Source organism: Aptenodytes forsteri, unplaced genomic scaffold (assembly GCF_000699145.1).
Source record: "Aptenodytes forsteri isolate BGI_AS27 unplaced genomic scaffold, ASM69914v1 Scaffold15, whole genome shotgun sequence".
In the NCBI taxonomy this organism is placed as follows: Eukaryota; Metazoa; Chordata; class Aves; order Sphenisciformes; family Spheniscidae; genus Aptenodytes; species Aptenodytes forsteri.
The window spans coordinates 18037763-18052470 of record NW_008795129.1 but is presented as its reverse complement, the minus strand read 5'-3'; the positions used below and the strand labels follow the sequence as shown (position 1 = coordinate 18052470).

General features: G+C 39.3%; 1 protein-coding gene across 11 annotated transcripts in view; it reads left to right on the top strand.

Moving 5' to 3' along the window:
• The window catches only part of ABLIM1 (actin binding LIM protein 1), a 96057-nt gene that overhangs the window by 48363 nt on the left and 32986 nt on the right, over positions 1-14708 (top strand). For 8 of the 11 annotated variants that reach the window (XM_019471721.1, XM_019471719.1, XM_019471718.1 and 5 more), the window contains exons 6-10: positions 938-996; positions 3463-3525; positions 6225-6272; positions 10466-10543; positions 13411-13566. In XM_019471721.1, the coding sequence (XP_019327266.1) occupies positions 938-996; positions 3463-3525; positions 6225-6272; positions 10466-10543; positions 13411-13566 (404 nt within the window). The remainder of the gene's footprint in view (positions 1-937; positions 997-3462; positions 3526-6224; positions 6273-10465; positions 10544-13410; positions 13567-14708) is intronic. The other 3 variants (XM_009277888.2, XM_019471717.1, XM_019471722.1) reach the window with 3 other exon arrangements.

Here is a 14708-nt window from a genome sequence, read left to right as displayed (position 1 = left end):
TAGTGGGCATGGTGGCGTTGGGTCGACGGTTGGACTCGATGATCTTAGAGGTCTTTTCCAACCTCAATGATTCTATGATTCTATGATTTCCATTTTTACAGCATAAGAGAGAATCCTGTGTTTTGGGACACAAACAGCAGAGACCTTGCCTTTTTTAGTAAGATGTGTAGCTGGAATATGCCATGTGGAAATGCCAGTGCAACACATGCCACTGACCTTGCAGAGCAATGAGTAGAAATGATGTGTGTGCCAATGACAAGTATGGTACACTGTGATCTACGGAGAGGCTCTTTCACATGCTGCTTTGTACCACCTGCGTCATACTGGCCTCTCTAGCTTAGCGCAGTGGGTGAGATACAGCCCTGACTTTGCTGCGTTGTGAATTTTCTAATTTTGCTTTTCCTGTTGCATTTTGCATAATTGCAGGGGAGAGGTGATTTGAGTAATACTTTACAGTAACTGAATATGACATCTATTGCTCAAGGAAGTCATAGGACTTTCCCAGTATTAATGGACTTATAATCAGGACTTCCTTTTTATGTGTGGTGTAGTACATAAAGGGAGAACAGATCAGGTAACCATGGCCCAGTTCTTTTGCTCTTACTCTCCATCCTGCTCAGAGAAACCCTCTGTCTTCCAGTTCCTCCAGCTGGTGCTTGCTGACTTGCTGCTTGAGGCTGTTTGAGTTTTAATTAAGAATGTGTGCAAAGTGCTTTGACAGCCTCAGAAAGAGGCTGCTGTAGATGGGCCAAGGATTTGAATATTCTTCTTGTTTCACTTGTATTCCTCATGAGCTAGAATTGAATTTGAATTACTTGCATAGTTCATACAGATTCACCATCTGATGCAATGAATGGATTCTCTTTAATAACTGACTTGTCGTGACTGGAAGTCATCTGCTTTACTCTGAATAAAGATGGTTTTTTACCTCCCTCAGGTTCCACTGTCTGGCATCCCGACTGTAAGCAATCCACTAAGACTGAAGATAAGCTACGGGTAAGCTGAATTTGTGGCAATGGCACACCAGATATTTTGCCCACACAATAACTGAATGCTGTTTTTAAAAGAGTGACTTTTCCCATGTTTTTTTCGCATAGCTGTCACTACTCTGGTAGAATAAACAGTGGAGGCACTTCAGAGGTATTGCTCTGGTTTTTAGGCTCACCACCTTCACCTACCTGTCTCAGTGCACTGCCTAAAGATAGTATCATTTACTGACATACAGACATGGCAAAGTCACTAAAACACTTCATTTCATATCTCAAATATTGTGAGAGAGACTCTTAAGAAGAAAATGTGAATAGCACAAATGATACGATATATTTTAGTATTTTTGCACATCTGTGTAATTGCTCTATAGTTATCCCCTGTTCTGCATGGTTATTTACAGCATTTAGACAATATGGACCCTTCTTCCTTTGCCATCCAAATAAACCCCAACCTAAAGTGATCCTAATTTGAATGCCAAGGAGAGCTGCAGTTATCCTTGGAGTCACCTCAGCATATCCAGACAAACTTTCTGGATCAAATCCTTGATGGCAATAATGCTGCACTGATATTTGCCGGAGCCTGGCTTTTTACATGCACCAGGCAATTCTAAGCCCATGTTCACTAATTCATCTTCTGGACAATTTACTCTTTTTGATGTCTCAGTTGGTCCTTTGAGCTTTGATAATTTTTCTGGATATGAATATTAGAGACTGTATACGAATAAAATGTCTTTCAGACAAGGAAACTAAGAGGTACTGGCACGGAGATATGTAGGATATCCTGTGGGTTGTGTTCTATGTGTGGCTTATTCACAGGAAGCCACATCCTTTAGAATTTGTTCAGGTGCACTGGTCTGTAAAACATCCCCCACAGAGAATTTACTATGATCGTAGGTAATGTGCAGATAAATTCTTGTTGAGCAGAGTTCATGTTAGTGTGGGCTGTACTGTCAATACAGAAGTATAATTGGCCCTAGATGGGCATGGGATCTAGCACAGCCAAACATCACTGTAGGTACCATCCAGCATTTGCACATTGTTCTGTCCTGACTTTCCATAAGAAAATGGAAAATTACGCTGGACTGGATTTTCTTCCTCATTTAACAATTTGAATGTAAGACAGTGTTTTGGCCCTGCTTGAGTGTCAGAACACTTGTGCTTTGTAGTGAATGGTTGGGGTACAATACCTCCCTTTCACTTGGACCCAAGAGTCTTATCAAAGCACTCCTGACTACATTGCGGCCCTTACGAACCTTCTCCAGCTGACCTTATAAATCAGTTGGCTTATTTCCATTCCCCATGGAAATGGCCAAAGTCTTCTTCAAATATTTTCCTTTTTTTTGTCACACATTCAAACATGTCAGTCCTCTTCCCTCTCAGCTTATTTTAATTGAAGTGAGTGAAGTACATGAATTCATCCACCTGCAAGACTTTGCCTAAGTGAGTTCTTGCAGGAAAATGAAGTGAAGCAAAAGAATGCATATTAAGGGAACATCTGAGAAATGTTATGGCACAGCTATCCAAGGTCGCCTTGTTCCTGGATGAGACCTTCTATGCAGAGGTTTAGTATGTCTTTAAAAGGCATTGACAAATGCACTGTACTGAAGGTAGCTGGAGAGATGGAGAATTTTTAGCTTCAACTGTACATCACAGATATAGTCTCTATCTACTCTGGTGCAAAGTCAGACACCTTATTTCAAAATCAGTTTGGGCTCACTTTGATGACTTTGACACATACTTCATTCTGCTGACTCAAATGAAGGCAGTGGCAAACAGGTAGGTACAGAAAAAAATGAAACTGAGGGAACTATGTGCTATTTGAACATGTCACCACTAAATTATGAACTGTACTTTGATTGACTTTCAGTTTCTTGATGACATACATTTAGACCTGATGTGAGAATCAGAATCTGGTTTGTGAGTTGACAAATATATGATATAGCCACTTTCAGGGTCAGGCCTAGATTTTCTGGTGGTTCTGCAAAAAGCCAGTGACATGGCCTCTTTGCTCTGCTGGGTTTCCTTTCCCTATAGAGCAAAACAAAACAAAAAGCCCTTTTATCGTTGAAGTCACTTTAGAAGTTTTCAGCAAGTTCTGTTTTCTCTCAGTAACTGAATTGTGGTATAAACTAATCAGCAGTCTAGCTGGTCAAGATCTGAGAGGGAGTTCATAAAAACAACGGTTGCTTTAGATCTTCCTCCCACTGGATATTTGTGGAGGATTACAAAGCCAAAACAAGCAGAAAATAAAGCAACCATATGTATGTTAAAAAATATACATCGCTTAGGATTTTTTGCAACTGTCTGGTGGTTCATGATTCTGCTGGGATTAATAAGTAACATAGATATTATAATGCACAGATTATTATCTAGCAAGTAGGTACTAGTAACTTGATTGAAAAAAAGAGCTTAACCACTGAGCCGGGGAAACTGCTTTCCTTTTCACTTTTTTCCCTTTTGTGTTTCATGACAGCATTCCTCATCTGAGTTCTTTTATCCAAAGAGTCTGGTTCTGCGCAGGCCACGCTCTGCAGAGGTTTGCTGTTGTGTTTTCATAGTGTTGATAGTGGTATTCTTTACTGAGAAGATTCTTCATTGTTGTCATTCGCTGCGCTTGCTACTACTTCTGCCACACAGCTTTCCTGCTATCACTTGCCACCCTGGGCACTGACGCTGTATTTTGCATCATGTGGTGCAGTGTTGTTTGTTAATTCTCACATTTTTTATTTTGTTTAATGAACGCTTAGAATTTTCATGACAGCATTCCTCATCTGAGTTCTTTTATCCAAAGAGTCTGGTTCTGCGCAGGCCACGCTCTGCAGAGGTTTGCTGTTGTGTTTTCATAGTGTTGATAGTGGTATTCTTTACTGAGAAGATTCTTCATTGTTGTCATTCGCTGCGCTTGCTACTACTCCTGCCACACAGCTTTCCTGCTATCACTTGCCACCCTGGGCACTGACGCTGTATTTTGCATATGTGGTGCAGTGTTGTTTGTTAATTCTCACATTTTTTATTTTGTTTAATGAACGCTTAGAATTTTTTTTTTTTTTTAGATTCAGATGAGCTTTTTGGGTGTAGTATTGTTCTTCAAGTGTTACAGAAAGTTTTTCTTCTAAAATAAAAAATTAAAGTGCAAATATGAAGCAAATGAAAATGGTGAAAAGCATCTGACTTAAAAGCGCTGGTTAAAAAGAAATAGTTTTTCATGAACAATGGCTCATGCTTTTTAGAAAAAAAAGCCATCGGTTAAATCAGTTACTTTTTTATATGTACTGACCAACTACATATGAATAGTTCAGTTGAGAAAATATTTACAAAATTCCAGGTTTGGACATGTTCTATGTGCTGCCCAAGAGCATTTGCCTCTCTCTAATCCGGGGCACATTCACGTCCAAGTTGGGAGGTCCTCCCTGTCCTCTTGATTCTGGACTTTCAGACTTCCTTGAGTTTGCTTTGCACCTGCAAACACCACCCACTGCCATTTCTTCTACTTCAGGGCAGTGACTTATTTATGAGTTGTGTCTGCTGTGGGGGGACGTGTGGCTGTACTGCATGCAGGTACACCTGAGATAGCTTTCACCTGATAACGAAGTAAGAATGTACTGGTATGGACTTAGTACAGGCTAGCAGTAGGCATACAGGCTGATAGAGTCCATGCCACTGGATTTCCATTGTGTCTGCTCCTGCTGCCTTCACATCTCTAATTGCAAAGTAGATGTAGTCATATCGTCAGCTAGGGCAGGATATTTGTGTTAGATGCAGTCTGCAGGATAGTGTTACATGGTTGAATCCAATGCTGTGATTCAGTGGGAGTTAATGCAAGCCCTGTACCCTTTGTCCTGCACTGTCCTTTAGTCAGTTAACTTAGGATGTTGGAATGCATTAACTACTCTTGAACACTGCTCTTTCTGTTAGCTACAGAACTATGTATCAAGAAAATACAGCTATAAAGATGTGTTATCAGTACTCCTAAGGAGGGCAATGTCTCTGCAGTCCTAGGCTTTATAGAATCCAGTGTTGGAGTCTGAGAACAGCAAACTGTGGGACCGTTTCACTCATCTTTTAGGCCAGTGTAGTGGCTTTTTGCATTCAGCTTAGCATGCATGAGTCTGAGTTTCCAGTGTTGAAATCCAGGAGCCTTAGGATTAGGATAGGATTAGGAAAACAAATTCTGTCTGATGTATTAGAAAAATAGGCAAGGCAAAATAGGAGCAGCCCATGTCAAAATAAAGGTATGCTCTCTTTCTTGCTTTGTAGATTGTGTAGGATACAAATAGCTTAGGGTCAGATGAATATCCTCTTGTGTAAATTTGGTCGGTATTAAATTCTGTTTAGATTTACATGCTGATTATACAAAGTGTAATTCAAGGCAGATTTTGGCTTCAAGTGTTCTTCTGCAGAGTAGACACAAAGATACTATCATTGCTGTTGCTATAAAGATGGGCCAAAGGCTTGAATCTACATGCAAATTGTAGGTTAAAAATTGTACAGTGAAATCCTGTGAATTCTCTGAGAAGTTTGCTGTTGAATTCAGTATGTTCTGGACTTCCCGCTTTATTCCTTCTGCTTTCCACTTAACTTATTCTTGGTGAAGGCTATGTTTGCATGAGTAGTCTTGTAAAAGAGTTTGTTTGGTAGCAACATGCCTTCAATGATTATGTGCTGAAAATTCATTCTCCTCTCTGGCCTTTGTGTCTAGAAAGGGAAGAAAAATTAGTTGTAACCTATTAATATGCGTGTCTGTGTGAGTCTGAACTAAACCTGTTCACTAGTTTTGTCTTGATGCATACATAGTGTAGATTTTTTAGGCAGAGAAATAACAAATGCATGCATTTGAAGGAAACAGTCTTGTAAGGAGAAGGGTACAGTTAAACTAGCAGACAGGCACAGTGAATGCTGTAACACTGAGGTGCTTCATTGGTCTTGTACACGGTGACTGAAAATTGCTGAAATCCGTAGGAAGACTGTTTAATGAACCCTGGTTCCAAGTCCTAAATAACTGTAAAACCTTGCAGTTGATGAAGCAGGTAGTCAGAGTAGCAAGTGTTGTACTGAGAAAACCAAATTCCTTGCTATTGCAAAGTTGTGTCTGCCTAGTAGAATAAATTACATCCTAATCTTCTATTAGCTTATTTATAAACATGCTTCACTTAAAGTAACTTCTGAGGTTTAGAGAATTTGCTTAACCTATAATGTTAAATGTTATTAAGTGAAAATATATCCATTCTTCTGCAGCTATTATCACCGCCTTGCATAATGAACTCTATCAAAAAACTAAGGCAGGTACTGTAAACAATGCTGACAATGCCTTTGTTAAACAATAGCGCATCCGTTTGGCCAGATGTTCTTGGGATCAGTTTTGATCTGGTTGCCTGCACTTGTAAGTTTTTATAGAGCATGATTCTGAACATCTGTACTTGAGAAAGCCAGAGCCACCCCATTGTAGCAGCATCTGGATGATGTGAATGGCTCTAGCGTGGATTTTTTTTTTTAAGAAGTTATTTATTTAGATGATGTGCCATGCATGATAACATGACAAACTGAGGTAAATGCAGATGAACATCTTAAGCTTTGCAATCTAATAATAAAATAACACATTAATCAGTTTGGGGCATATGCATGGGTGATATGATAATTGAGCATTGAAATTCACAGTGAACATAATAGGATGAGCATGACAGTTGGTGTTACCTCTGCCAATCTGCAAATGAAGTTGATAAAGAACTTCTGTATTGAAGACAAATGCATGGAATGAAGAACAAAAACATAAAAATAAGAAGTCTGTGATAAAGGGGAAATACTGAGAAGTCTTGCAGATACTTTAGATACTTTGTGATTTGGTTCTTTTCTTTGGCTCCTTTGATGACATGGATGAATTTCTATTGACTGAACTTCTATTGATTTTTTTCATATACATCATAGACTTCCTGTATCTGGTAGAGACATCCCATATTGATATATTTACTACTGTTACATCCATTTGGGTGGAAGAGGAAAGAAAAAAAGCAATGACTCTTCCACTGTCAGAAAATGTGGAGAAAGGCCATGCACCACAAGAACAGAAAAAAAGTTTAGTTGTAGTTCTTCAGAGAAATTTGCTTTAAATTTCTCTGCACAAAGGTGGCATTATGAAAAGCTCTATTTGAAACCTTCAGGAGCAAGAACTGTCATATAAAGAGTGTTCCAGATCTGTTTGTAGAAGAAGTAAGGCAGCTTAACTTGTTTTGTTGTTGGGAGTGTAGAACAAGTGTCATAGGACTATTGTGATGGGAGGAAATACCTCTAAATTAATGCGTTCATATTAAAGGATGTTTCCTCTAATTTCTTTACCTGTCTTCTTCCAATAATGTGTGCAAGTGATGCTCACATGATATCTCTACTGAAGGTGAAAGGTTAAACCAGGGATAACTCTGATCAGCTCTCCTCTAAGGTGGAATTTACACCCCACTGCAGTTACATCAATAGAGAACTTGACCTCCAATGTGTCTTTTGCCACCTGCTTAAGATATAAAGTCACAACTGTGGTACACGGGGTCAGGGATTCTTGACTGCTAATGAAGATGTAATGTACAATCTAATAAAAGCCATACCGCGTCACAGATTTTCAGTCAGGAGCTATTATAGGTCTCTTAGGAGAGGAGCCAATCATAGCAACTAAAAGTATGCCAGATATGCTTATATCAAGGAATCTTTAGTGTATGTTTGTTAAGGCAAGCAGCACAAATGTTTTCAAGTGCAATGGAATTGTCTTTAGGGGAGAGTGCAAAGCTGTGAAGGATTCCAGACCATATGGGAGCAGCAGAGTAGGAAATAGTTAGCCATCTGCTATGGAAACAGCCTGTGTAATTCAAACCAAGAAATAGGGCAAAGTGAGGCAGGAAGGGTGAATAGATGTAGAAGTCCTCTTTTTCATGCACTGTCTTCAGGGGTATGTCATAAACTTAAGCAAGATACAGGACTGGGAGGAAATAGAGGAGCCACAGAGTTCCAGGGCTCCTTGGGAGAGGAACGGTGTGTGCTTAGGCAGTGGCTGGCAGGATGGCATCCTGCCCAGGGAATGTGGAGCTTTGCAATAGATGGAAGGTAAAATTGATGTATGCAGGAAGAATTACAGAAAATAGAAAACTGGTTTTAAAGGGTGTCATATCTGGCTCATGGCTGTGTTAATGGGATGGTAATGAGGAACTTGGAGCAGAAACACAGTGAGGAAATGAAGAACAGGTGCTACAACTTGCCTGTCCATCTGACAACTGCTCCTGTACTCCAGGATTAAGAGCACCTAAGAAAGTTGTTAGCAGGATGTGGCTGAAACTGTCTTCTTAAGGTGTCTAATTTTATTTAATAAATTCACTGAACTGGTAAATACAAGTGAGTTTTCCTTTGCTGAAAAGGTTTTTAGCAGTGACGCTAAGAGATGAGACTAAGGAGATGGAGCGAGGGCTGAGAATTTCTTGTTTACTGAAGAGATTATAAAAGTTCCAGAGTGAAGAGCAACCCAGAGGGCCTGCCAGGTGGGAATAAGCCGTAACTGCCTCTAATGCTTGTTTTCCTACAACAGGAGAATTGAGCAGACAAAACTCTTAAAGTATGTTTGCCAAAAGCCAAAGGTAACAGAGACACCCCTAACAGTCCCTCAACTACTTAATGCTTTTCCCTATGTTGTAATGAAAACAATTGTTTTCCATAGCAACTGCAGCAACATGTTACATGTGTCTCCACTCAGACAGTGGTGTGAAATGGCAGAACGGAAGGGGGAATAAAGTGTTTCTCAACAACAGCCAGATTTTCCAGCTTAATTCTTGTAACATTTCCATGAAACAAGTGGTTGTTGTTGGTTTTTTTGCTTTGATTGCATCATGGGAGGAGCTTAAGGGCAGCTGAGAAATTTCTGTTCCTTTTTGGGATGTAGGAATTTGCAGCTACAGAGAGAAAAAGAAAGAAACACATAAAGGTCCAGCTGAGAAAGCGTTCTCAGGCATGCTCTGGAGAGGATTTGTGACTGTGTCAGTCCACAGCCACATCTGCTCTCTGATCTGAATCTTCACGTTTTTTGGTGGAACATGTTCAAAGCCTTTTCCTCCTCTGACCTTCCCCAAATGTGGTGATTTCATTTCCACAAATGAAGTCGGAGAAAGCCTGCTGTATGATCCACGACTAGTCTTCAGCATTTTTTATACGGATTGTTCCAATAGCTTTCCTGGCTATGAAATAAAAGGTAGAAAGACTCTGAGGTCTGTTGAAGGGTCCTTTCAGGAAATGTATGCTGAGAGATAAGAAAGGTCCAATAGCGCTGTTGTGTTCACTCCAGATATTTCCTGAGAAAAATCAGTGAGCTAGGCTGTCAAGCCTTGTTTCTCTTCCGTGTGTGCCTGAAGGTCCCTTAGTTCAATGTCACAAGCTGACAAGGTAAGGACTATTTACCAAGATTTAATTTTCAGTGACTTTGAAGCATCCCACTGCACTAGTGTCATCAGCGTCATCTGCTGATGCGTTGCTTTGTGATGGGATTTGGTTCTTTGCAGTCAATTAGGGAGCAAAAATTGTTCATGGTTTCTCAGTTGCAGGTGGGATATTGTTGACTATCTTTGTGCGTCTGATGCATGCCAAATTTAGGAGTAATTGCCACAATAGCCTGGGTGACTTTTGATCGAATAGACGTTTTTCAAATTCACCAAATTTTCAGGATCCCCACATCTCAGTGATAAATTATTTTGTCTCCTCTCACAAAACTTCTCCCAGGGAATCAGTGTCTGTTTAGTCCTGATGAAATGCTGGAAAATCTACTAAATGTGTAACAGCAGTCACTCTGTAGGGGTGTGACTGTTCTCATGAATTTCAGTGTGCAGGACATTATCATTAAACATCAGGACTTTTGCAGTATGGGGACTCATGGCATTTCAATCAACAGTTTAGCTTTCATGTTTCATCTAGATTGTGCTGCAGATGTAGGGAACAGCTCCAGGCCAAGGATTTCTGGTCCTTCTACTTAGAAGGACTGAATTCAGTTCTGTATTCATAATGGAAATCCAGTGATGGAACATCTGGAAAGCGATAATGTGTGTGCTGTGCTCCTCTCAACAGTTTTGTCTGCTGAACTGCTGATACCTCTAGCTGTTTGTGAACTAACATTTTGATAAAATGACCAGCAGAACCGTCCTGGATTGTACTTTGTATGGCTCCTTGCAGTGTCTCTGGCAGGTGTTGTTTGATTTTGTTCATTATTGTTGTCAGTCTTTTATATTGTATGATTTAGAAAACCTCTTTCCCCTCTCACAGCACTCCTTCCCCTACCAAAAAAAAAAAAAGCCCACTTGCCTCACAAGATTGTGAAATTTGCCTGAATGCTTGCATTTGTGTTGACATTTTTTCCTAAATTCAGTTAATTTCAAGATGTATGCAGATTTCTTCACTTAAAACCAAAATTGCCAATGTTCATGGCTTCAGGTTGCTCTGAAAAGTTACTTTTTGTTTTTCAGCCCACAAGAACATCATCAGAAAGTATTTATTCCAGACCAGGTTCCAGTATACCTGGCTCTCCAGGCCACACTATCTATGTAAGTATTTCTTCTGATGAATAAGCTGCTAATCCCTTGCTTGCATGTGAAATACTCTATGCTGAAATAAATCACTTTTATACTGATGCTAATGCCTTTGTTCTAATGGTTAAATTGTCTAAATTCTCGCCATGTAGTTTTTATAACTACAGAATTTCAAGAGCAGGGTAGGCCTTTTCCAGGTCACGTTTCCCTTAGAAAGATACAGTAAATCTCTTTAAGTCACTTGGTGATGTGAAGAGGGACAGAAGGCAGACAGGTCATTTGCCTTTGTTAGGGGTTATGTGAGGAGGTCTGTGCACCTCGATATGCAGTTCTTGAGAGGTCTGCTGTCTGCAGTTGCAGGATGTGGGGAGGAGCGTCAGCTGCACTAAAAGAAGCCTGGCTGATACAACACCTTCCGTTTCAGAAGTCAGATGTTTTCGTTGTGGAAGGAAAAGTGTTTTTTATTTAAGAACAAAAATTATATTAAGCATCCTTCTTTTACTAAACTAACAGTGCTGAAAATGCAAAGCTATTGATATACTATTTTATTTGTGGTTACCTGAGCTGTAGAGTTTAATATGATTCCTTCAGTAATGAAGCCTCCTCTTTCGGTATTTTTGAGGATCTCTTTCACTTCTTGGCCTCGTTATTGGTAACTTTTGAGCCCATAAGATCTTAGAAATTAAAAATGGAAATACATTAGCAGAAGAATGGCCCAAAATTTTCAAAGGAATGATATTTTTCTCCTATTTTCATACCACTTTTTTAGGCATTTCAGTGTTGTAAGTGTCAGTACCTTTTTTTTTCTTCTTGGCAGAGAAGTCCACAGGGTCAAAAAAAGTCATACTTTGTGGCTATACTAATCTGGTTCTAAGGAGAAAGAATATCAATTCAGATGTACTTTGCTGAATAACAGAACAGCTCAGCCTTCTCAAACTTGCTGTATTTCCATGCATATAACCTACACTTCCAAAAATGCACATCCATTTAAGAGTCCTGTTCCTTGGAAGTCCATATAACCTTTGTCCTCGTATAAAACATGCTCTCAGATAACCTGCACAAAATCCAAGGCAGACGTGGAAGATAACAGCTAAGGAAGAAAATCACAGGAAGGCAAGTTAGTGAGAGAGAGCCCATTATGAGGGGAGCAAAGATGAAGGTATGCTGGGAAGAAGAGGCAGACTACAAGGCAAACTTTCTTTCCTGTTACCTAAGCATAATGCTGAATCGCTGATTTTATAGATGACGTTAAGATTATATAGGTGAAAATGTAGTGTAAGACACAAAAAATTGTTACATGTATAATAGTGCAGAAAAATTACCAAAATTACAAATCTCAAGTCCTGAGTTTGAGTTAAATACTAGTTCAGTGCATTTCAACAACAACAACAAAAAATTAGCTGATATATTAAAAATGTTCACACTGCAGATATCAAAACACAGAGCATGTCCTGGACAACTGCAATTTTGCTGGTAATACCAACTTCATAAGCTATAGCTTATGAAATTTAACTGCTGCTCAACAGCACAGTCTGTAGGGCAATGTGGTGGCCTAGACCAGGGTCTACAAAAATATCTATGGTAATTTATATTGGATTAAGAATATCCAGACATATTTGCAGGTCATTAACAGACTGTGGTAAAAATATTACAGAAATAACATCCATTAATATACCTGCATATTTTAAGGATTAAATTGGCTTAAGGTATGTTGTTATATCTGGTGAGTCAAAACTAAACAGATTTGAGGCTGTTTTTAGAAAGTGAATTTCAAACCTTGCTTCTCTATCAAAAAATGTTTTGTATTGTTTCTAATTTATGGCATGGCTTAAGAACCACCAAGACGAGTGGTTGGTAGGAGAGCTTGGGAAGGCGAGCTTGGGAAGGCAAGTGCACTTAAATCTGAAAATACGAGGTGCTAGTACTCAGGAAGAACAGAACTGAATGTGAGTAGAAACAGATCAGCCTCATTTCCTTGTGCAGCTTACTATGAATAAATTAAATACCTAGTAGAAGAGTTGAAAACCAATTTGAATATTCTCTTTCAGTTTTAATCATCAAATGTATTTCTGTAAGGTAGGTAAGAATGTATGATGATTTTTTTTAACAAGTCTTTTAAGTAAGGAAAGATATTAGCTATCTAAACTATATGTAAGGCCTCTTTCTAGCTCCTTCTGCAGCTGTCTTTGGAACTGATTTCCTACTACCATTTTTAAACTAGTCAAGAGCTCCTTGCAGTTTTAGTGGAAAAAAGAGTCAATTTTAGTACAGTGTAGTATGCAGTTAGTAAGCAACATATGCCTTAGTCAGAAGCTTGCGTATAGGTTGAGTAATGGGTGCAATATAATCATTTCAATTGGGACTTTGGATACCCAGTCCTAACAAATAGTCCTGCTTGCCTTTTTATTTCCTTGTAATAAGTTGTATTTCCTCTCGTGTGCACAGTTATAAGTTGGCTTTCTGTCTGTGGTCTTCTGCATGGAATCCTCCCAATCTCTGTAATCTGCAAACTAAGTTGATGTTATCACACATTTTTACGTATGGGAAAACAAGAGCAGAAAGGTGAAAATACTTGCCTGAGGCCACAAAATGAGTCATTTGCAGAGCTGAAGTTTCCAGCTCACTGCTGGGGATAAGAAACTTTTGTATTAGATCTATACATGCCATATTCTTTCTTTCCTAAACTGAGAAAACACTGTGTGCTTTTGCAGAGGAGGCCTGTTGGAGAAGAACAAGAAGCAATCACTTTGCATGTGAAATGCCAAAAAGGGTTTTCTGTAGCAACAGTGTGACAACAAATACACAAAAATCATAAATTGTGTAAAACAGAAATTACTGGTGCATTTGTGTAAGTTAATTTATCTTCTGTCTTTGACCTTCAGGCAAAAGTAGACAATGAGATCCTTGATTACAAGGATTTAGCAGCCATTCCCAAAGTCAAGGCCATTTATGACATTGAGCGTCCAGACCTAATTACTTATGAGCCATTCTACACTTCCGCCTACGAGGACAGACAGGAGAGACAGAGTCTTGGAGAGGTAATGAGCCGACAAGCAACACATTCTGCTATAAGCTTTATTAAAAGCCTGCTTCGCTTCTATTCTCTTTTGAAACAGTTTCTAATTGACACTCCTTGGTATTGTTGCAGCTGCTATTCAAAGTGCTTCTTGTCTGTTTGATCTGGGTTTAATGGGAACTATCATGATGATGCCTCATGTGCAAAACTGCACAATTAAACACACAATTAAACACCTGCACTAACACCAGCCACTGGCAGAGGAATGGCAGGGGGGAGGTTTGCAACCTGTCTGCATGTGCATTCTCATAACTCACATGGATATCCTAGTCTTTGGGTACAGCAAAGTCCAGAACGTGAGGCAAAAGCCAACCTGGTGTGCTGTACAGCACTGATATTCACAACAGAATATGAGAAATACCGTGATGTTCTGTGGCAGTAAAAGGATTAAGAGCAGTGGGATGCTTTCTCTTACACATATCAAAGGAAAATATATTTCCAGAGCACTTTGTCAGACATACTGGATAAAATCTGAAGTAGGTCAGGATGAAGTGCTCTTCCACCTGGGAAAGCAGGTTAGTTGCATTATGGAAATAGCTGCCTCATATTTTAAACTGCTGACATTTAGTAAGGGTTCTTGTATCCTGCAACAATAGAAAAAAACATCTTATTCTCTTAAATTTGTATTTAAAGATATCTTTCAGGTTGTAGGGTCCCCAATTTTCTGAGGTGAACTTCCATAGCTACAGTTACTATTTACATGGTTTCAGAGCAGATCGTGAAGCAGATTTTGTCATGTAATACCATCTGACTGTAAATCAGACTTGCAGAATGCAAATTTAAATGGACATGGAAATGGATTTACTTCCTTGCAATCTCAGTGACTTCACTGACTGTAACTGAATTGAGTGTGAAGATGAGCTGAAGGAAAAGGAAGTACAGTAAATCATTCAGGCACCAGTGGTCTGAAGATGCCCAGATCAGTGACTGATAATCTGCTCTCTTAGCAACAGATCAGAGCTGCCTCAGTTTTTCTACTTTGTTTTTTAATGTTTTATAGGGTTAGTCTTTTAAATTATAACATGAGTTGGAAATCCATGAGACTGTTCAGCTCAGGAGTAAAATAACAGATTAACAGGTCAGAATATTACAGAATTTCCACCC